General features: G+C 33.6%; 2 protein-coding genes across 2 annotated transcripts in view; one reads left to right on the top strand and one right to left on the bottom strand.

Moving 5' to 3' along the window:
* Nucleotides 1-24584, top strand: part of LOC135143768 (transcription factor hamlet-like) — a 78580-nt gene that overhangs the window by 2284 nt on the left and 51712 nt on the right. The gene's annotated exons all lie outside the window — the stretch shown is intronic.
* On the bottom strand, nt 9702-14065 carry LOC135143762 (uncharacterized protein DDB_G0284459-like). Its single transcript, XM_064075701.1, has 5 exons — nt 13688-14065; nt 13343-13631; nt 12274-12397; nt 9824-9947; nt 9702-9752 (listed from the first exon to the last, which is right to left on the bottom strand). Exons 1-5 carry the CDS (start codon nt 14063-14065, stop codon nt 9702-9704), a joined length of 966 nt encoding a protein of 321 aa, XP_063931771.1.

The raw sequence follows: 24584 nt of genomic DNA, 5'->3' as shown, positions 1-24584 counted from the left end.
AGTTTTCTCTTCTCCTCGCCAATCGCCTGAACCTTTTTTGCCTCCCGTATCTGTGCCATCGAGTCAAGGTCCGTTGAAAATTTCAATTTTCGTCGACAGACTCCGATTTTCCGCTTCTTGAGCATCGTCCGAACGAACGATTAGCGTAGAAAGCGAGTATCCTCTAATCAAGTAGGCCGATGTCACAGCCACAGCCGTCTCCGATACGTCCGCCCGCAATCCGCCACGGAAAAAATTGCATCAAGTCGAAAGCCATCAGTCATCATTAGTGGTCTATTCGAAAAGCTGGAACGATGCTATTTTGTAACCGCCTCAATACCACCGTGCAAATACGACGGCGAAATTTACATGAAAAGAACGCATTTCTCATAGTTATAAAGACGTTGTTGCGACACTGGATAAACGACGAACAATACGGTTGCCTCACTGGGAGGATCGATCTGATACGGACGAAAACACAATACGAGCCGGCTTTCTGAGATTTTCGGACACTTACATGCGCCCCCGCGGGTCGAACACATACATTTCGGTCCTTCGAGCCGGATTCTCTTGCACATTGCTCCTTCGAGCCGGATCGTTAATTACCCGTTGCGCCACCGCCCGCACGTTTCGGTCGCTTATGGCTCGTGCCGTCCCGCGTCACGTGCGACCCGCGACCCGTGACGTCAGCCACCCCATTGCCCCATCGTTCTTTCACCTGCTGTCGCAAGCCCCCGCGGAGCGTCGTTTAATTGCTTTCCTGGCACACGACAATAATGCAGCAATTATCGTCCTGCAGCCTCAGCGCCGCAACCTTGCTCCACAAACTCCAAGTGTAATGGCTCGTTAGTGGTATTGTTGGGTTAATGTTGCGTTACGTAACAATGGCGGGAAAAATCCGATGGGTTCCGAGCAGATAGCGGCGGCGAATTGGGCAAGTGCGTTATTGTTTTGGGGTAATTAAAAGGTGATCGGATGGTTCAGGGTCGGACGGCGGCTGCGCGGCTACCGGGAGGGTGCGGGCTTTCTAATTAAAGCGTTTGGAGGATTATGGGTGTGGAAAGCCCGGATGGGTGCTGATTTATGGCGCAGAAAACAAACTAATTTGAAAAGTCCAGATTTCGCAAGTCAGCTTTTACGTGGCGTCATTAGAGAGCGAAACGTGCGAGACACCTCTGCAGGATTGGAAGAGCACGAAAGCTCGCCGGTGGCGCAACCTTTGCAGGAATAATTAAGTCGAGTTTGGTCGTGAAAAGCTCCCGTTGGTTTATGCGTGACCATGATTTTGCTATTAAATCAATTAGTGAAATGTTGTGCAAAAACGAGAAGGATATAGGCAGCTTTCGGGGAGTTAGCAAAAATAACGATTTGAGATTTTAATATTTTTTTAAGTTAAATTGCCAAAAGGTAAAAAATTGAAAATTATTGTTTTAATCAAATAAAAACAACGTTTTTACAATTACTATGAATCGTTTTAAAACTTGAACAAGAATTATTAGAAGGCATTTTAAAACTTGAACAAGAATTATTAGAAGGCATTGTTAAAATTTTATTTTAAATTACTAACAAACTAAGGGATTCCTCGTATCTTAAATTTGATATTGATATCCTGTTGTAAACTAGCAAAATTTTGCATTTCTAATGAGTGTATTTACATTGTAGTGAAATTACTGATGGCAAAGAAAGATTAAAACTACGAACTATGCGTACCTACCTAAACGAAGGAATGGGGCAATAATTCCATTATTATTTAACATGTTAAAGTTTGATATAGTAATATTTATCTAAACTGACAACAAAATAAACAAAATGAGTGTAATCTTAGAAGAGAGTGGAAAAATGACTGAAAAAAATTATCAACATCGGAACACAAATATTACCTTGCGAAGATTTGAAAATAAACGAAGACAAACTGCATTTTGTGTCAAGCTAAAACAAATACAAAAGTAGATATCGTGATAAAATAGAAAAAACTAAAGCTTATTTGTGAATACTGAAACTTAAAAATGTTTAGAACCGCTGCCTAATTAAATTTATCGAACATAATTTAAGTTATCAGATTTAAACATATATACAGGAATTGTATGCAGGTTAAATTTAATATTTACGTGTTATTTAGTTTAATCCTAAATTAGACTTTTAAGTTCCTGGAAGCACAAGAGTAAATTCAGAGGTGCCATTTTAATTTTTTTTTTTTTTTATTCTAAATTTTATTTTTTATTTACTTTGTTTTCTGAAGGAAGAAAACACAAAAAATAAAGAAACAATATGATAGTAAAACTTGAAAGTATAAAGAAGTCTTAAATTTTTCTATAGTGTAGTGTCGAGAACTTGAAATTCGTGAATTCTTTTTTGAAAATTAATTAATATTTTAGAACCGGATTTATAACATGAGGAGGAACCCGGAAACAGTTATTTTTGTTAAAAGTGCCTAAAATACAGTTTTTACGGACAAATTGTTGCTATTTATGGCTCCAAAATAGCTCATGAAACCGCAAAAACTTTTTTAGACATTTATTAGTTAGAGCAGCAACGATTAGTTCGTAAAAATTGCATTTTAGTTACTAGTCCGAAAAATAACTATTTTTTGGATCGAGTCTGAAAAGGAGTCATTCTACGAACATACATGAGTCTGTAAAATAGCTATTTTTGGGACCAGATTTTTTAAGTTTTATGTTTTCGAAAGTATTCACATTTCAACGTTCAAAAATATTTCACAATTTATGGTAAAAAAAATTAAGCAACATATACAGGGTGAGTCACTCCTCAATAACTCATTAATTATGACTAAAGGCATAAAAAAGTTAGGTACGAACTTGACGAGTTCCTTGACTTTGACATTCGACTATGCAGAGTATTTTGTTTTTGGGTAACAGCACACAACTTAGTTTTTTTTATAGAACACCCTGTATATTTTTATATATTCTCATGCCTTACAATCAGAGTTTATTTTTGGAATTCCGATAGGACGTTGTCAAAGCTTCCTTTTATTCCAGTTTATGGAAATATAAATACAGTCTTAACATACATACATACTTTGTATGGAGTACACCCTGTATTTAATTACATGTCGTTGTGTCTCATATAAAAAATGCAATAACCATCAACTTCAAATATAGAAAATACTTGACAAAAAAGAAAGAGGGAAAAAGCAGAATGGTGGTAATAAAATACGAGGTGTTCTATTTGAAAAAACTGAAATATGTATATCTTCTAATAAATTCTTTTTTATAAACACATCGTCCGCGATGTTTTTGATATTTCAAAAATAACCTGTGAATATAAACCCAATTAGAATATCTAAAAATATATAGGATATTCCTTTTGAAAAAACTAAGTTGTGTGTTAATTCTTAAAAACGGAACACTCTGTGTAGTTGAAAATCATTTGGGTGCATGGTCCTCCAACTTTAGAATTTAAATCTTTTTTTCTGTTCCTAATAATTGAGATGGAGGAGCGCGCTCTCAGTGAATCACCCTGTATATGTTAGAACTCAAACCCTAAATAGTATAATTTTCATTATTTTTTTAAAAGTTATTAAATGTATTGTTTTTCAATAAAACAGAACACCAAAACACTGTTGAGAAAATATATGAAAATGTAAATGTAAAAGAAAAATGAAACAACAAAAAAAATTGATATATGTATATCTTCTTTGACTTCTTCTTAAGTTTCAGTCATACGCAATGTTGCCATTTTTAAGATCTGTGTTGCAATAGTTTATGAAGAAATAAATAGAGGTGCGCGCGTTGTTGTATCCATTTAATAAAATTTTAATATACAGAGTGTTTAAAATAAACTCAAAACGTTACAGTTTTTAAATATTATATTTTTTGTTCCCCTTCCTTCAATATGTCGGTGTCTCTTGAAAAGAAAAAAATCGCAATAACCATCAACTTTAATTGTAGAAAATATTTAACAAAAAAAAGAGAAAACAACAAACAGAATAATAGGGGGTACAACATACAGGGTGTATTTGAAAAAACTGAAATATCGAAAATAATTTGGGCGGGTAATTTGGTACTTTACATCGTTTTGTTGCCGAAAAACTGAAGAATCGAAAAATTTCAAAAACCTGAGAAATGGCAACATCAAAAAATTGAAAAATCAAAAAACTGAAAAATCGGAAAGATAAAAATTTAAAAAATCTAAAAATTAAAACGAAAAATTGAAAAATATTGAAAAAAAATCCAATACTGTAATCGATTAATCGCGAAGATGAAAACTTAGAATCGCCAAAAATTGAAAAATCGAAAAATTGAAGAACTGAAAACTTGAAAAATCCCGAACCGGAAATATAGGAAAATTGAGGAAACGAAAATTGATAAAATGGAAAAATCGAAAAATCAGGAAATCGAAACAACAAAAAATCGAAAAATATTGAAATATACCAAAACTGATATTAAAACATTGATAAATCGAAAAATCTAAAAACTGAAACATCGAAGAAAAATTGAAGAATCGCAATAAACATTAACTTTAATTATAGAAAATACTTAACAAAAAAAAAAGAGAAACCAAAAAACACAATAATAGACGATAATAAAATACAGGGTGTTGTATTTGAAAAAACTGAAATATCGAAAATAATTTGGGTGGGTAATTTGGTACTTTATACATCGTTTTGTTGCCGAAAAACTGAAGAATCGAAAAATTTCAAAAACCTGAGAAATGGCAACATCAAAAAACTGAAAAATCAAAAAACTGAAAAATCGAAAAGATAAAAATTTTAAAAATCTAAAAATTAAAACGAAAAATTGAAAAATATTGAAAAAAAATCCAATACTGTAATCGATTAATCGCGAAGATGAAAACTTAGAATCGCCAAAAATTGAAAAATCGAAAAATTGAAGAACTGAAAACTTGAAAAATCCCGAACCGGAAATATAGGAAAATTGAGGAAACGAAAATTGATAAAATGGAAAAATCGAAAAATCAGGAAATCGAAACAACAAAAAATCGAAAAATATTGAAATATACCAAAACTGATATTAAAACATTGATAAATCGATAAATCGAAAAATCGGAAAACTGAAACATCGAAGAAAAATTGAAGAATCGCAATAAACATTAACTTTAATTATAGAAAATGCTTAACAAAAAAAAAAGAGAAAACAAAAAACACAATAATAGACGATAATAAAATACAAGGTGTTGTAATTGAAAAAATTGAAATAATTTAGGTTTAAGGTCCTTCTGTTTCTAATAATTAAGATATGGAGGAGGCGTAGACTTGTAAATTCTGATTTTTTTTGCAATTATTGTGAAAAAGGACAATGTTCTAACAATTCCCTATCAAGATCTAAACAATAAAAATTAGTGAACACAAAACCAAGATTGTGGCAATAGACAAATTGTAAAAGGTAGAAACGCTGATCTAAAACGAGAAACTAGAACTAAAATGCATAAATTTATTTTTACGAATATTCGCGGAACTTTACGTCGTTGTTTTGTTCGCTCTACAAACAACACTCTTAATGGGTTTGAACAGTGTAGATTTATTCACTCCGTACGTCAAGCGTTTTGATTTTCTTCTCGGCATCTGCGTGTTATTTATTCGCAGCTTTCAATAAGTCTTGTTAAGCCCATCGCCGTAATTCCCATTTGCAACATTGTGGTCGTGCACGCGGCTATTTTACCAGTCGACTTAGCCGTAATTTATGCTGAAAACTCCTCTTCCTTTCAGGTCAGATAAGCTCGACCATCAACCGGTTTTTCATCCACTCGACTCGCTTTCAACCCAGAAAATCGCCCAAACCGAGCAATTAAAGCCGCCGATTTCGCAACAATGCCCGATCGTGATCGGTCCCGAAATTCCTCCGGTTTACGCATGCAGAAGAACTTTCTACCGATTTTATCACTTTACGAACTCACAAACTAATCGATTAATTAATAAATAACGAACGGTACTTTCGCTACCGATGGCCGAGGAGGAAAAACGTGAACTTTTAGACCTCTTGATCTGTGACAAAACGTTTTGAGCGGATAATCTCGACTTGCTACACTTTCTAAATAATTACGTGTTGACATGTCGTCAAAAATTACCTATTTGCGACCGTTTAGCGAAAGTCGCTATTATTCGAGAAAAAATACGGACGTCGGCCGACAAAAAAGGGTCCGGATTTCGACCCGAATATTTCAGATAATGGTAAAAACGAAATCGCGACTCCTTTTGTCTGGGGGACAATGCAGACGACAGTCTACTTCCCATGGCGTATTAAGTAATTCACTTTTCATATTCCCAGCGGGATGAATGGACATGTTAGCATAAATGATATCGTAAAAATTTCGTGTTGTTGGAGATAAATGGAAGAATGCGGGAGTGAGGCAATCGGACGAGGAATTTTGCTCTTTACGCATCTTGATAAATGGTGAAACTTTTCGGCGCAACGTTGCCATTGCAGGAGTCGGATTGAGGATAACGGCGCAAAAAATGCCGCAGGTTTTATCGGAACGGATCGGACGGTGGTTCTACGCAACGAGAAAGTTAACTCCAAAATTGTGTAACGGCGTTAGTTTGCAAAAGTGAGAGATTATTCGATTCTTGTCGATCCACACCATGCTCCAGAATCAATGGAAGTGTTATAAGTTATAAGTAACATGAAGTATATTTAAAGCAGATACCCAACGGGGAAAATCCAAAGATCGAATAATAATCGAAACTAAAAAAAAAATTTAAATATCTACAATTTAAAAAAATAGACGAATTGAAAAATTTGGAAATTGAAAAATGCTCAAAACTGAAATCTCGAAAAATTGGAAGATCGATAAATCGAGATAACATAAAATCGAAAATTCGGGAAATTAAAAAAATCGAAACATCGAAATCTCTATAAATCCAGAAATCGTAAACTTGAAAGCTCGATAAATCGAAAAGCTGAAAAGTTGAAAAATCGAAACATCTACAAATTGAAACATCAAGAAATCAAAACATCAAAAAAAGATCGAGAAATTGGGAAATCGAAAGGAAGAAAAGTCGAAAAACCGAAAAATCGAGAAATCAAAATAGCATAAAAATAAATAAATTACGGAAAAATTAAAAATTTAAGATTAAAAAAAGGATAAATCGAAAAATGAGAAAATTTAAAAATTGAGAACTTAAAAGTAGAAAAATTTTAGAACAAAAAAATTGAAAAATCGGAAATTCAATTATTTTAAAAATCGAAAATTTGAAAAATTGAAAAATTTTAAACCGAGAAGTCGATAAATCGAAAGAGAAAAATGGGAACATCGAGAATTGAAAATGAAAATGCGGAAAAATTGAACAATCGAAAAATTTTAAAACAAAGCTCAGTAATCGAAGAATTGAGGTCAAAAATCTAGAAATGGGAAAATTAAAAAATCGAAAATTTTAAAAATTAATTAACTTGAATAAACTGAAAATTTAAAAACACCTAAAATTGATTAATTGAAAAATCGAAAAATTGAAGAACCGAAAGCTTGAAAAAGCGCAATCGAAAATATCGTAAAATTGAGAAATCGAAAAATGAAAAAACGCAAATTAACAAAATCGAAAAATTAAAAAATTGAGAAACAGAAACATCAAGAAACCGAAAATTTGAGAAACTACAAATTGAAAATTCGAAAAATCGAAAAATTTAAGAATCTAAAATTTAAAAAATGGAAAATTAAAATACCAAAAATTGAAGAATCGAAAAATTGAAAAATCGAGAATTCGCAACATCAGTAAATCGAAAAACTGAAAACTCGAGAAGCTAAAAAATAATAAAAAATCCAAAAATAGAAACGGAAAATCGAAGAATGTTGGAAAATTCGAAAACTGACAAATTTAAGAGAAACTGATTCCAAAAATTGTGAGACTGCGAAGACAGAAACTCGAAAAAGCGAAAACTTTAAAAATCGCAAAATTGGAAAAACAGAAACCTGAATAATCAAAAAACTGAAAAATTGAAAAACTGAAAAATCGAGAAATCGAGAGGTCGAAGAATCGAGAAATGGAAAAATTAAAAAATCAAAAAATCTAACAGTGGAAAACTCAAAAAATCGAGGAACAAATTTAGGATCGCCAAAAATTAAAAAATTGGAAAACCGAAAAATTAAAGAACCGAAAAATTGAAGAAATGGAAAAATAAAAAATCGAAAATAAACAAAATGGGAAAAATTGAAAAATCAGAAAATCGAAACATCAAAAAATTGAAAAACTGAAACATCGAAACGAAAAATTAAAAAATTTAAGAATCGAAATGTTAAAAAATCTAATATTGGAAAAATCGAAAATTTGCAAAATCTAAGATTAAAATGCTGCGAAAATGAAGAATCGTAAAAGTAAAAAAAAAAAAACGAGAAATCACAACATGAAAAAATCGGGAAAGTAAAAAATCGAGAAAGGAAAATATTGAAAAATCCAAAAATCGAAAACTGAAAAATCTAAGAAAAATTGAATCGAAAAATTGAAAGAATGAGAAATCGAAAAATCGGAAATTTTAACAATTGAAAAAACGAAAACCTAAACAATCGAAGAATTGAGAAATTCATACATTGAAAAACTGAAAAATCGATATTTCGAAACGTCAAGAATGGGAAAATTAAAAAATAGAAAAGTCGCAAACTCAAAAAAACGAGAAATCGAAAATTAGCAAAATGTAAAAAATAAAAAATCGAGAAATCGAAACGAAAAACTGAAAAATTTAAAAATCGAAATGTTAAAAAATCCCAAAACTGAAATATGAAAGAATTAGAAGTAAATCGATACATCGAAAAACTGAAAAATCGGAGCAAAATTGAAGAAATGAAAAATTGAAAGAATAAAAAATCGAAAATATCGAGAAATTCAAAAATCGAAAACCTAAAAAATCAAAAAATTGAAAACTCGCGAAACGGAAATACCGGAAAAATAAAATTCCAGAAATTGAAATTTTTAATCAAAACGAGAAATTGCCAATTAATAGTTTCAAATTATTTAAATGGAGCACATGTATTTTCTAGCAGTTTTCAGCTTTCTGCTTGTACCAATTTTTTTGAGGTTTTTTGAAATTAATCTTGGGGTAAACTTCAGAAATCTGGTTTTAAAATAAAGCTTGTGTAGATAAAAATTAGGAGTAAAATTTTGTGAATTACAGCATGTCGCGTTTTTTGAAAAAGATGAACCGACAAATTTAATCAAATTAATTTTATAAATTTTTAGATACAATAATGCAATTTTTTTATAAAAATCCATACCGATTTTTCCTTTGTTCGAAAGATTCTAGGTCTGTTAAAGTAAATCTTATTGCGTTAGCTTTAAAATAATAGTAAAATTTGTTCAATAGTTCATACAATAAATACAATTTTGATTTTTCTACCCGATATCTAGATGTCTAGGGTGAATTTTAAAGATGACTTCATCCAATTGATGGTGGGGACGATGAGCCAAAATGTCAACATCTATATTTGAATATCCAGTTTCATTTTCACAATAACTCCTGGGCGTTTTTCCCGTCGCGCGAGAAAGTATAAAAAAAGTTGTGCAACGCCGTTCTTTGGCAAAAATCCGAGATTTATCGATAATCCTTCGCGATATTTCATCCGGTAAACGCCTGTCACATCACACCGTGATTAAGCGAGCATAGGAAAGTAAATCTTGTAGCTCAGAACTAACATTTATCTGAAAATGGAGTGGGTGTGCCATTGTGATACCCAGCGTTGTGGAAAAACATGTAGCGAATTGACCAACTGACCTAGAGAAGCTGGCAAAAAAGCCCAACCGAAAAAAACACAAAGAGTTACTTTTCAACAGCCTCCAGCACGCGCACCGTCCTTGACAAATACTCTTGCTGGAACGCCCAAACGTGAAAGAATCTCTGCATTATCGCAAGGCGTACTGTCCAAAATCGAGGTTAATTACGGCCGGCATGAGTAAGCACAAGAGTCGAATCTTCGTCAAAACGGCCCCAATTAGAGCGGATTTATGGAGGAAGTCGTAACGTTCGGAAAAGCAGAAAACGGCCGCAATTCGTGTCACCGCCAACCTACGTGACAAAACTGGTTAATTTTGTCGCAATTAGCTAATTCGGAATTCGTTTCGGATATTGCGAAGCTCGAAACTCGAATTAAGCGACTAAAATGCTAATAGATGCGCCTACGCCCACACGCCATTCTGCTAAAACGTCCATGAATCATGTTCCGATGGAACATTAAACAGGCATAAAAAAGAGATTTGTTTAAATAAATATTTGCAATAGAGATTCAGATTACAATAAAAGATGTCGGCTTTTAATCGGCGCGATTAATCAGGGCTACGCCCCTGAAATTCCTAGCGTCGATATACAGGGTGGTCTTGCGGGGACGACTAACTAGGTTAATTTCTGGCTGACTTATAAGTACGGTTGGTACTGAGGCCATCGAAGCAAAGTTCAAGCGAGCAAAAGGTGACAACAGTGGCGTGAAACTGCATTCAATTGTGAAAGGTTTGTGTCATTTTATTAATGTAACAATTTTGTTTAATGTTGGGTAGGATTTATATCGTGTAAGTGGTTCTAGCTTAACGATGCAAATAAATTTGAAGCGTCATCTGGACCATGACTTATAATATTACTCCGAGGCGAGATTTATAGGCTCGTAAGCGGTGTTTGTTACAGATTCGGAGCGATTTTTGCCGAGATTCAACTCGAGAAAACATTAAATTTATTGCAAAAATCCCATTAACCTGGTATTTTTGGTTAACTTTTTTATGGCTTATATGCGCTCTTAATCAAATGTATGTAATACATTATGACAAGAATAATATCCACAGCAACTGCGAGTCGAAAAGTTATCTCTCCATACAAGCTTAAGTATTTAAAATGTAATCAATTTACACTTTTTGAACGAGACATTGGAGAAAGGCCAAAGATTAGAAATTAAAATTGTACCGCTTAAAATTTTAATGTATTAAGTAGATGTTAATTTTCTGCATTTAGTTTGTTTTATTAGTGAATTTATACAAATTAACAGTTAAAAAAAGAAATACCCTGAGAATATTGAATTTTTGTTTATATTTGTAAAAATTCTATAACAACACCGCGCTTATTTTTCATTCCCTTTAACACTTATAATATTTTCAGCACTTTTATTGGATACTTGTTGTCTTTTTTTTTTCTTCTATTTAAATTTCTTCTCTCCACTTTATTTGTTCTCTTCGTTCTTTCTGTTCGCATTATTCTCATTGTTCTGTCCCTCTATGCTCCCTGTTCCCACTATTTTCTCTGTATTATTTGTTCTCATTGGTTTCTCTATTCTCTCGGTTCCCCGTTTTCTATGTTCCTCTTGTTCCTTCCAATCAATCCATTCTCTATGTTCGTAGTGTTCCTTCTATTTTTGCCACTCTCTCTATTCTCTCCGTCCTCTTTGCATTCTCTGTTCTCTCCATTCTTTCTACTCCCTCCGTTCTCCCCGTTTACTCTATTTGCATTTTTCTCATTGTTATCTCTGTGCTTTCCGTTCTCTCTGTTTTCTCCCCGTTATCTCTTTGTATTCTGTTCGTTCTTTTCGCATTGTTCTCTCTATTCTTTCCATTCTATCCGTTCTCTTTGTTCCTTCGTTTTCTCCTTTCTCTTTGATCGCATTATTCTCGTTGTTATTTCTATGCTTTATGTTTTCTGTGTTCGAAGTGTTGTTACTCTTTTCTCTGTTCTCTTTCTTCTAGCTTATTTCTCTATCTCTCTGTTCTCTTTCTCCTCTTGATTTTCGCCGTTATCTCTGTCCTCTCTGTTGTCTTCTATTAGTGTTATTGTCGTTGTTACTTCAGTGCTTTCTGTCCTCTTTGCTCTTTCTCTATTCTCTCCATTATCTTTGTGCTTTCCGTGCCTTCTCTTTCTTTGCACTGTTCTCTCTGTTCTAACCGTTCTGTCCATTCTTTCCGTTCTGTCCATTCTTTCCGTTATCTCTGTGCTCTTTATCCTCTCTGTTCTCTCTGTTCTTTCCGTTATCTCTATGCTTTCTGTCCTTTCTCTTGGTTTTGTTTTCTAAAGTGATCTCTGTTGTCCCCATTCTCTCTGTTTCCTCTGTTTTTCCATTCTCTCCGTTCTCTCTTTTCCCTGTGCTCTGTGTTGTTTCTGCCCTCTCTGCACTCTCTGTTCTCCCCGTTCCCTCCTTTTTGTCTGTTCTCTCTCTTCACATTCTCATTGCTAACTCTGTATTCTATCTGTGTTGTCAGTGCTATCTCTTCTCACTCTTTCCTTTCTCCTTTTTGTTCTCACTGGTTCCTCTGTTTCTTCTGTTCACTTTATACTCCCTGTCTTTGCACTCTGTGTTCTCTCCGTTATCTCTTTGTGTCCTGTTCTTTTCACATTGTTCTTTCTGTTTTTTCCGTCCTACCCGTTCTCTCTGTTCTCTCTGTCCTTTTTATCCTCTCTGTTCTCTTCGTTTTCTATGTTCTCTCTGTCCTCTTTGTTCTCAACGGCTTCTCTATTCTCTCTGTGCTGTCTGTCCTCTTTGCCCCCTGTATTGTTTCCGTTATCGCTGTGCTTTCTGTTGTCTCTATTTGCACTGTTATTTCTATCCTTTTTATTCTATCTGTCCTCTCTCTTATCTATGTCCTTTCTATCCTCCTTATTCTTCATTCTCTCCGTTCTCTTTGTTCGCATTGTTCTCGTTATTATTTCTGTGCTTTATGTAATCACTAATTTTCTGTTTACTCTCTTCTCTTCATTTTCGCCGTTATCTCTGTTCTCTCTGTTGTCTTTGCCTCCTCGGTTCTATCCCTTCTCTCTGTTCCCTTCGTTCTCCGTTTTTCTCTATTCCTTCCGTACTCTCCGTTTTCTCTGTTCGCTTTGTTCTCATTCTTATCTCTGTGATCCTTATTCTCTCCGTTCTCGGTTTTCTCTGTTCTCCCTGTTCCATCCGATGTATCCGTCCTTTGGGTTCATAGATTTTCCTCTGTTTTCTCTGTGCTCTCTGTTCTCGCTCTTTTCTATATTCTCTTTGTTCTCTCTGTTCTCTTCGCAATCTCTGTTCTCTCCATTCTTTTCATTCTATCCATTTCCTCCATTTTCTCTGCTTACATTTTTCTTATTGTTAACTCTGTGCTTTCTGTTCTCTCCGTTTGCTTGTTTTCTCCGTTCTCTGTGTCCTTTGTAATCGCAGGCCTCTCTATTCTCTCCGTTATCTCTGTGCTTTCTGCCCTCTTTCTTCGCATTGTTGTTTAGTTGCTCTCTGTTCCCCACTCTCTGTTAATCCTTTTTTTCCATTCTCTCCGTTTTCTCTTTTCTCTTTATGCTCTCTATCGTTTCTGCACTCTCTGTACTCTCTGTTCTCCATTATTTCTGCCCCCTCCGTTCCCTCATTTCTCTCTGTTCTCTTTCTTCACATTCTCATTGTTAATTCTGAACTCTGTTTGCTGTGTTCTCAGTGTTCTCTCTGTTTTGTCTGTGTTCTCGCTTCTTACTCTTTCCTCTCTTCTTTTTGTTCTCACTGATTTCTCTGTTTATTGTCTCTATTCTCCTTGTCCTCACCGTCATCTCTCTCCTCTTTATCTTCTTTCTATTCCCTCTATTCTGTACGTTTTCCCTATTGGTATTGTCGTCATTATTATTTCTGTGCTTTCTGTACTCTCTGTCCTCTTTGCACTCTCTGTTTTTTCTTATTCTCTCCGTTCTCTGCGTCCCTTTCTGTGCTCTGTTTTCTGTGTTCGAAATGTTGTCATTCTTTTCTCTGTTCTCTCTGTTCTCTTTCTTCTTTTATTATACACTATCGTTTCTGCCGTTATTTCTGTCCTTTCTGCCGTCTTTACCCGTTCTGTTTTCACCTTTCTCTGTGTCCTCTCTATTTCCTCCATTCTTTTCGTCTTCTTTGTTTGATTTATTCTCATTGTTACCTCTGTGCTCTCTGCTCTCTCTGTTCTCATTGTCTTCTCCATTCTCTCTGTCCTTTCCGCTCTCTCCGTCATTCCCGTTCTCTTTGTTTTTCCTGTCCTCTCAGTTTTCTCGGTCCCCTTTGCTCTCTCCGCTGTTTCTGTCCTTGTGTTCTCTCCGTTACTTCTATTAGCATGGTTCTCATTGTTATTTCCGTGCTCTGTGTTCTTTGTCTTCGCAACGTTTTCTGTTTTCTCTCTGCTCCCTCTTCTCGCTCTTTTCCCTGTTCTTTCTGTTCTCTTCCTCCTCGTCGTCATATCTATCCTCTCTCTTCCCTCTGTTCTCTCCGTTGTTTCTGTTCTTTCTGTGCCCTTTGTTCCCTCAGTTTTAAACTTCTATTTTTAATATTTTGATATGTACAGAGTGAGTCATCTAAAAGGGGATACCTCGAATATTTTTTTTTATTTATTAGGCAAAAGTAAGAAATACCAGAATTACCAGAACTTAACTTTTTTTTTCAGATTTTGCAAATTTTTATCTAAATGTAAAAATGAGCTTTATTATTAGCTTCATTATTTAATATTCGTAAATTATTAAAATTTTTCTTAAAAAAAAAACAATTAATTTTCTGACTAAAATTTGATAAAATGTTGGATTAGATTGTTTAGGAAAGCATAACAAATCAAAAAATTTCATTCATCTCAAAAATAAAAGTTTCATTACTTAAGTAAAAACATGTTTAGAAAATAAAGCACAGCAAATACTTTAAGAAAACATCATTTTACAAAGGCAAATAATGCAGAGTATTTTTTTTCAGTCTTATGGAAAAATAAAAATTCAGATTATCAAATTTAAAAAATGCTGATTTTTTAATATTATTATTATTATTATGGTTTCTCTCAAATTTTTCACGCTGTTGAAGTGCATACGTAAAAGTTATTCAAAGTGTTCCTTTTTGGCTAACTCACCCTTTATTTTTAATTATGGGTTATACCGAGCGTTTGGTCTCGTCGTATTACTGTGCGTTTATATTTATGTGGATGACCAAAATAAATTAAAATTAATTAACCAGGAAAACGTCGGTCTCCACACATTGTTTGTTAACTTAGAGACATGTTTCGGAAGACAGTCCTCCAATCTTCAGCCTACGCCTTGTATATTGAAAATTTATGAGATGCGAAGACAGAACGGCGACGTTATTTTCTCCTTGGCGACACGCGTTGGAATTGACGTCTTCTTTGTTGTAAACATTTTTGGAAAGACCGAACTGAAGATTTCCCTCAGCGCGCTGTTTTCGTCACTTTTCTTTATAAACCGCCCATTCCGTCCCATCCGTTGCAACAATTTGCGGCACATGCACCCATCTCCGTTGCATCTTTATTGCACTCCGATGCATCCTTATGCAAATCGAGCTCACCATTTCTCCGCAACATCCTCCATCCATCCAATTTGGAACGGAATTACGAACACGTCTCAGATATGTGGATACCATGTAAAACACGTTCGTGCACAAAGATGTATTGCACTGCTAGATATTAACGCTGTATAATCCTGCCCAGGATATAAATACTCCGACTACGCGATATCTAGATCTAGTAACCTATGACCCGCGTACACCTGTCACTATTTATTACGTAAGAGCACGTTGGCGCAACGCAACGGAATCCCGATAGGTGTCGCTGGGATGATTCGCAGAAATAGAAATCTGGACGCGATTTGAATATAATCGTGGATTAACATATGTGGGTGTCCATTGTGATGGCACAATGGCGGTCTGTCCTACCATGGCCTTTCCCAAAAGCGCCTAACTGTACCTAAACCCGGAAAAAAGAAGTGTCAAATGGGTTTTTGTCGCTCGAGAATTTCTTGATTACGTTCTACATAGCTGCGTGGAAAAAGCCACTTAATAAATAGCAATTAAGTAGATTGAGCGTTTCGCTGCTCGGATTTAATAGAATGTTACAAAGTTGACTTGCGACGTGGACGTTATTGTCGTCTGAGTACTCGCTCGATTTATTTAACGAGAAAAGTGACAATAACAGCACCGTAAAACGTCATTGTTGAAGTCGTATCCCTGGCAAACGGCGCCGTAAATTCTAACCTCAAATCCTCGACATAACCTCTAATTAGAGGCACGATTTACGCAGCCGAAACGTCAGGGTAGTCGCCACGGTTGCCAATAACGGAACTTAATTAGGTTGGTATCACCGCTTAATCGCCTCGTTAAACCTAACTAATGGTAATCGCCTCTCTTACTTCCCTAATTAATCCTAATAGCGGCTGCGCGATCTGGGTGGCATATGTAAATCGGGCTTTAACAAATGTCAAAAAACGCCCCGTGCGACACCGGGCGACAAACCATTAGTCGCCCGAAAAGTACACAGTAGTGGCCCGTTGCAGCGGCCTGCGGCGCGCCGCCCGGCGTCCCTCAAGGCTCCGTCCAGTTCACTGAACCTCAATTAAGCCGGCGTTTGTCACTAGTTCCTGCAAGAAAATCGCTTAATATGTCAGTCACTCGCGGCCGCCATTTAATTGCAGATGACAGCTGCATATCTCGGATCTGAGACTTTGATGTTAATGTATGCAAGATAGCATGTCCGTATTTATGGGTTCGGTGCGCAGCGAGCGATTTGTATGCGAAGAAGGCGAAGGTTTTTTCAGAAGTTTGTCTCCAATTTCGAGGAGGGTGGTGGTAGTACCGAATATGTCGACGGTGTTGTTGGTTAATTGGTGGAGTTATAATGGGCGATAATTATAGCTGCTGTGTGTGGAGAGGATTTGTCGGGTCGATTATGGTTAATTAATTTAAGTGTGAGGAATTAGGTATGCAAATTTGGAGGTTGTGAGGTGCGATATAAGGTGGTTCGGTGTTGCGCAAGGGTTCTGAAATTTAAAACTTTTGACTGAATCTTGAAACCTTGAGGTCTAAACTTAAAAGAAATTAAGACCTTAGAACTTAGTGTCTTGAACAAAGAAGACAAAGTGTAGGTAGAAGAAAATATATTAATGATAATAATTAGCCCATTCAGGTTTCCATGTTTTCGAAACAACTAACACCAAACCAACTAAAAAACACCTATTCATAAAAAACCCGAATCATCTATGTGACTAATCTCAGGACCCATCCACGCCCATCGAAAGCGTTTTCTCCTGTCGTCGATTTTTTGCCTCGTCCATCCTAAAACAGCAAAGATCCATCAAACCGGCAGCCGGTAGAAACGAGATGACAGCTAGTACCGAGTGATAGTACCATAAACTAGATCAGATCGAGATTTAGCGGCGACGAACTTAGCCATCGATGTCCAGTTTCTCTTTCTGATCAGGATGCGTACGAAAGTGGATCACGCATGCCGTAAGCATGTGATTGTGGTGTTTTAGTCCGGTCTTATTAATGTAACGAGCCATAAAAGTCGGCGGTAGCGTGGCGGTAAATCCGTTCGGTAAACAGCACATTTACGACTTTGATTGGCACCCGTGAGCGCGATTGATGGATGGACGGACGGAGCGAAGAGCGAGGCTGCGGAGGCGATGGCCCGGAGATTAACGAATTTGGAGGAAAGAAGGCAAGTTCGAGCAACTTGTTCTTTGTTCAGCACTATTCTGTGGAAGAGTTAGACAGAGTTTCAATAAATGCGTCTCCCAGGATTTTTCTTCGTTGACTTTGGGTTTCCGTCTGATCTCGATATCGCTTGAAAAAAAATACATATATTTCGAATTAACAAATTTGAGTCCAAGGATCCTCCTCAAAAAATATTAAAACGCTCTTGCAAAGAAGTGAAAATTTTGAAAATTTTTTTCAAATTTTGAAACAAGTGAATAATGTTATAAAAAATACGATCATTGAAAAAAAAAGTGAAAACAGTTCAAAATTATTAAAACAATTTTCAGAAAAAATTTGAAACACGGAAAATAAAGTCGGGATTTCAGAAAAAATTTAATTTTAGGGTGTTAAAAAATATTTTACAAAATAAATAAATAAAATAAAATTTTGAAGTGAAATTTCGAGAAAATATAATCCTAAAAATGAAAAGAAGCAATAAACCAAAATGAAAACTTTTGACTGGATCTTAAAATCTTGAAGTCTAAACTTTTGAAAAAGAGCCAAAATTTTGAAAAATAAATTCTATATAGTAATCTTATGAAAAATATGATCATCAAAAATAGAAATTTTTGAAAAAAAACTGAACTTCCAACGACAGATTCTAAGTGATGAAAGGCTAAAAACTGAAAAAAGATCTTCAGAAAAAATGTGAAACACGAAAAATAAAGACTAGATTTAAAAAAATCTAAATTTTAGGTTGTTAAAAGAGAAATATTTCAAAAAATGAAAAAGAAATTGAAGTTAAACTCCAGAAAAAATGTTAAAATGCTAGAAAAATAATGGGGAGATGTTGAACAATAAATCAAAACGAAAATATTTTATTCATTCTTAAAATTTTGAAGTCTAAACTTAAATTAATTTAATGAGATCTTAGAATTTGATGACTTGAACTGTAAACATATCTAAAGGCTCTTGAAAAGAAGTAAAGATTTTCAGAATTGAATTCAAAATTTTGAAAAAAGCATCCAATGTTTTGAAAAATATGGTCATTTAAAAAGCAAATTCTAGAAAAAGATCCGAACTGTTAGGGGCAGACTCGAAGTAATGAAAAGTTCAAAATAAATAAAGAAATCTTCAGAAACAAATTGGAACACGAGAAATGAAGACACGATTTAAGAAAAAACCTCAAAATTTTAGGTTGCTAAAAGCCAAGTATTTCAAAAAATTAAATAAAATAAACTTTTGAAGTGAAATTTCGAAAAAAAAATATTAAAATGCTAGAAAAACAAAATAGAAGATGTTGAACAATAAATCAAGAAGAACATTTTAGCTTTTTAAAAGACAAATATTTCAAAAAATAAAATAAAATAAAGTTTTGAAGTAAAATTTGCAGAAAAAAGGTTCAATTGCTAAAAAAATTATGGGAATCAGAAGAAAACTTTTGAATGGTTCTTAAAATTTTGAAGTCTAAACTTGAAGAAATTTGACTAAACCGACTTAAACAAAAATATCTAAAGGGTGTTGAAAAGAATTAAATATTTTGAGAATTACATTCAAATTTTGAAAAAAAAACTATAAGCTTATGAAAAATATGATCATTTAAAAATCAAATTCTAGAAAAAAATCAAAAATGTTGGGGGCAGACTCGAAGTGATGAAGAGTTCAAAATTAATAAACAAATCTTCAGAAAAAAATTGAAACACGAAAAATAACGACGCGAATTTGAAAAAAAAAGTGTAATTTCGAGAAAAGAATATTAAAAAAGAGAAGATGTTGAGCAATAAATCAAGACGAACATTTTCCATTGGATCTTAAAACATTGAAGTCTAAACTTAAAAGAAGTTAAGAACTTACACCTTGATGCCTTGGACAAAAATATCGAAAAGCTTTTGAAGAGAAGTTAAAATTATAAGCAACAAATTCAAATTTTGAAAAAAGCTTATAATTTTAAGAAAAATAATATCACTAAATAATAAATTTTACATAAACAATCTGCACTCTTGATGACAGACACGAAGTGATGAAAATTTTACAGTTAATAGCAAAATCTTCTGAAAAAATTTCAAACACCAAAAATAAAGATGACAATTTGAAAAAAAAGTCAAAATATAAACAATATCAAAAATTAAACAAGTAAAATACACTTTTTACGTGAAATTTCGAGAAAAAATATTAAAATGTTGTAAAAATGAAAATGGTAAGCCATGAAGCAATACGTAAACTTTTCATTGATTCTTAAGCCCTCAAGTCTAAACCTAAAGAAAGTAAAGATCTTGGAACTTGATGTCTTGGACAAAAATATTGAAACACTTTTAAAAAGTAGTGAACATTTTTGAGAAACATTCAAATTTTGAAACACGGAAAATAAAGGCCAGATTTCAAAAAATAACAAAATTTTAGGTTGTTAAAAGCCAAATATTTCAAAAAATAAAACAAAAAAAATTTTGCAGTGAAATTTCGAGAAAAAATACTACAATTATATAAAATTGAAAACAATATGTTGTTAAAACTATCGAAAGACCCTTGAAAAGAAACCAAAATTAAACGAGATTTTAAAAAGAAAGTAAAAATTTTAGCTTGTTAGAAGCCAAATATTTCAAAAAGAAAATTAAATTAAATTTTTAAGTGAAATTTTGAGAAACATTTTTTTATTGATCATATTTTAAATTGTGTATCGAAAGCCTTCAAAAACTATGACTTCATTGTTAATTGCAGAGAATTAACCAGTGCTCTTCAAGATTATTATAACATTATTTTGTTAAATGACGTTCCAATTATTGTAATTATTTAATTATTTATTGTACTATTTTGCAGAGTTCGTTTTTTCATTTTTCTATTTTCATTTTGTAATTAAATTATTTCCTGTAGTTGGGTTTATAGATTACCCATTGGAAATAAATTAATTAATTAATTAGTTTTTATGTGCGTACAGTTTGATAACATATTGCCAAAAAAAATCTATGATAGGTGATGCCGTTGAAATTCAGATAGAACGCTTACGGTTTTAATAATGAAAATGTCGAACAAAAGAATTTATAGTCATAACTGTTGTACGCCTAATAAAGATTCTTGTAATTTTCTAAATTAATATAAAGCTATTTAATTCAGGTCATTGATCATAATCAATTCAGTTATTGTAATAAATTATTGCTTATTATTATTTTAAATTTTTTAAACTCATTTAGGTTTGTAATAATAAACGTGAGAATTTTTGGTTAAACAATTTAACCAATATCGAAAAATAATAAAATCCAGGTAACTGGGTAGTTGTAAAAGTAGCACATTATTCTCGTACCTACAGTTCGGAATAGACATCGCCTCTCGGGCCTTTAGAGTGGACTTTCCTAAAGTGCTAAAACTGTCCTTAAAAACACCCGACGCAGACGAGATTGTCAAGTCGTGAGAAAAAGCTCATTTTGAACGCAAGACAGGAGTAATTTTTTTCAAACGGTACAACAAAAGGACACTCGTAAGAGTCTTAGTCATCGGGTACCACTTCAACTTTCCTTATTTATCATAGAAAAATTAATCCCGATTTGTACCGGTCGCACGACATCGCCAACAAAATGCACATGGGAACGCCGGAGGAATAAATTAAAAATTCCGGCTGATGTAACAGCTTCCAACATGTCATTTTCGTAGATGTTGTTCGAATTTAACACGTCCACTATCATAAATCCATTATAAACAGACATCTTTATAAGAGCCGGTCACAAATTTCATGTAGGTAGTCGAAATAATTTCACTCCGAGTGGATTTTACAAGAGATTAAGATTTTTATTCGGACGATTTCGTACCGGATTACCATAATAATGATGGGTGCGTTATTGAGACATCCATCGGGTGTTTTGGAAGGCGAGATCGTGCCGCAACGGGGAGATGAAGACATAATTCGGTGAATTTTCTGATTCGGGCGAAGATTAGGTCTAAATGTCGGAACGAGGTAAAGTACTATGTAGAGAGCCATAAAGCGAAATAACAACAACTCCTATCGCAATAAATAACTTAATAAAATTACCATAAAAATGATTGTTTTAATAACCGCACCCACGGAAACGGCCGCTGGTAGGTTTTTCATCGACGTTTTGACATTTATGCAGTCGGTGGTACTATTTCCAGAACAATCGCGCATACAAATTGCATTAATTACACCGACTAACGACAACCGAGTGAATGTCATCCTGGGATGTAAATGTGCGTCTCGTATCGAGTAGGCCATGACGAGGTTAGGGCTGAATCACACCTAGTATTGTTATTAAATAAGAATAATAACATATTATATGTTAATGCAATCCATACGCCGTTTGAAATGTGACATCCTAGACTGTTTAAATTAACATTTGATTTAGGCGTCGACTCGGCTATGGGCTGAACGAAAATCATTGTTCATATGATAATGCGAGGTTATGTAATTTGAGTTTTTACGCTATCGCGCAACGAAAAAACGAACGAAAGTGTGCGCCGACCCTTAGATCATCCGCTTAATGTTAAGCACGCCTCACGGAAAAAACGCAGACAATGCACACGTTGATAAAGAGATAAGGAGACGAAGTGGCCCCTGGCGGACACGACCTCCGAATCTCCGATTCTCCGACTTTTCGAACGAACTTTTTCGATCGATGAAGATGTCACGAGGACAATTAAATTTTGTTTGTATTCAACGAGGGACGCATTATTCAAATTAGGGCAATTATGCGGAGATTACGACATCATCGTGTAATTATGTAAAAATTATCGGAGCGGAGGATCAACCTGTCCTCCTAACGTTCGTCGAGCTCCAGCTTCGGGTGGAGCGAGTTCGGGCTTCTAATTTGCACCTGAAGAGGTCGGAGATTAGTGAGTGTCAAATTTTAATTGAAACATTACGACACCGATTGCGGTGGGGCGTCGAAAAAATGTGATGCGAGATTTCTTGGAATTCTTGGGTTGTTTTAACACGCTTTTACCACTAACTGTAACTCGACGCGTGGAATCAAAACGAACCGAGGCCTTCGCCGAGGGCGGATTTTATCTTGTGGTTTATTTAATGTCTGCATCACGTTGGAAACAGCGTTGTTCAGCGAAGATGAATAAGAATGGAGTTTGAATAACCTTCAGGATCAAGATTTAGACGAATCGACATGAAACGAAACAAAAAGCTGAACCACTTCTAACCAGATATGAGACTGAATAAAAAAACACTTTCGTCATATCACAAGTCATTTTCGAGATTTTTTTCGACTAACCTCTGCCTCGATTGCTGCGGTCTTTTCTTTGACTGATTTTCTCTTTTTCCAACTAACGAGTGATAAAAAAAGCGTTTAGTGACGTGTTGATCGTCTTTTGTCAGGAAAACGTATGTCTGCATTTAAATCGACACGGTATTTAAAAAAAATACGGAAATACAAACGATAGATGTAACAGATGACGATGAATCTGTATACATTTGGTGGTACAAACAAAATTTTATTGAAAATTGCCAAAAAATTTGGTCTGTTGAGGAAAACTCAAAGTGGTGAAAAGTTCATAATTAATAAAAAAAATATTCAGAAAAAATTGAAAACACGAAAAATAAATCGAGATTGTGAAAGAAAGTCAAAATTTTAGGTTATTAAAAGCCAAATATTATTTCGAAAATAAAATACAATTTTGGAGTGAAATTTCAAGAAAAAATATTAAAATGCTAGAAAAGTAAATTGTTGAGCTATAAATCAAAACGAAAATTTTTATTGGTTCTTTCTTAAAACCTTGAAGTCTAAATTTGAAGGAAGTTTAAGCTCTTAAATGTCAAAAACCTTTTGAAAAAAATGAAAATTTTGAGAAACACTTTCAAATTTCGAAAAACGCGGATAATTTTATGAAAAATATGATCATTTTAAAAGAAATTTTAGAAAAAATCTGAACTCTTGAGGCCAGATTCGAAGTGAAATTTTTCGAAAATCTTTGTCAAGGGCCATTAGCAATGTTTCGTGATTACGAGAATTAAAAAAAAATATATTTTCAAAGCGAATTTTTAGAAAATCTTATTCGGGGACCATTATTAACACTTTGCATCCCAGATTTTTTTGAAGATTTCTAAGCAATTTTTCAAAAATTTTAATTTTTCAAGAGCTCCTACGTATGAATTTTTTGACAATTTTTCGTGATTACGAGATATTTAAAAAATAAAATCATTTTCAGGCCGAATTTTATTCGGGGAACATTATTAACACTTAAAAGTTATCAATAAAAAAATCTGCATGAAAGATTTGAAACACAAAAAATAACAACGAAATTAAACACAATATTAGGTTTTTAAAAGCCAAATATTTCAAGAATAAAACAAAATAAAAATTTGAAATGAGATTTTCAGAAAAAACACTAAATTCTAGAAAAATAAAGAGATGCTGAACAATAAATCAAAATGAAAATTTTTGATTGGTTCTTAAAACCAATGTTGAGGACGGACTCGAAGTGATGAAAAGTTCAAAATTAATTAAAAATCTTCGAAAGAAAAAATTAAACACCAAAAATTAAGACGAAATTAAAAAAAAGTCAAAATTTTAGATTGTTATAAAACCCAAATATTTCAAAAGTAAAAAGAATAAAATTTTGAAGTGAAATTGGGAAAAAAAGTATTAAAATTCTAGAATCTAAAATCTTGAAATCTAAACTTACAGGAAGTTAAGATCGTAAAACTTGATATCTTGGACAAAAATATCGATAGGCGTTTGAAAAATACGTCAAAATTTTGAGAAATAAATTCAAATTTTGGAAAAAGCGTATAATCTTATAAAAAATATTGTCATTAAAAAAAAAATTAGAAAAAAATCTGAATTCTTGAGGACAGATTCGAAGAGTTGAAAAGTTTAAAATACAAAAATCTTCAGGAAAGATTTGAAACTCAAAAAATAACAACGAAATTTTGAGAAAAAAATATTAGGCTGTTAAAAGCCAAACATCTCAAAAATAAAATAAAATAAAAATTTGACACGAAATTAAAAAAAAACATTGAAATCTGATGCTGAGAAATAAATCAAAAGGAAAATTTTTGATTCGTTCTTAAAGCCATTGTTGAAGACCGACTCGAAATAATGAAAAGTTCAAAATTAATTAAAAATCTTCAGAAAAGAAAGTGAAACACGAAAAATAAAGACGAGATTAAAAAAATCAAAATTGTACATTGTAGAAACCCAAATATTTCAAAAGTAAAAAAAAACAAAATTTTGAAATAAAATTTGGAAAAAAGTATTGAAATTGTAGAAAAATAAAACGAAGATGTTGAGCAATAAATCAAAACTTTTCATGCGATTTTCTTGATCCTGAAATCTAAACTT

Source organism: Zophobas morio, unplaced genomic scaffold (genome assembly GCF_036711695.1).
Source record: "Zophobas morio isolate AGI-343-1 ecotype UQ-CSIRO unplaced genomic scaffold, CSIRO_AGI_Zmor_V1 ptg000075l, whole genome shotgun sequence".
NCBI lineage: Eukaryota > Metazoa > Arthropoda > Insecta > Coleoptera > Tenebrionidae > Zophobas > Zophobas morio.
The sequence above is the reverse complement of the archived record's forward strand: the minus strand, read 5'-3'. Positions and strand labels throughout refer to the sequence as shown.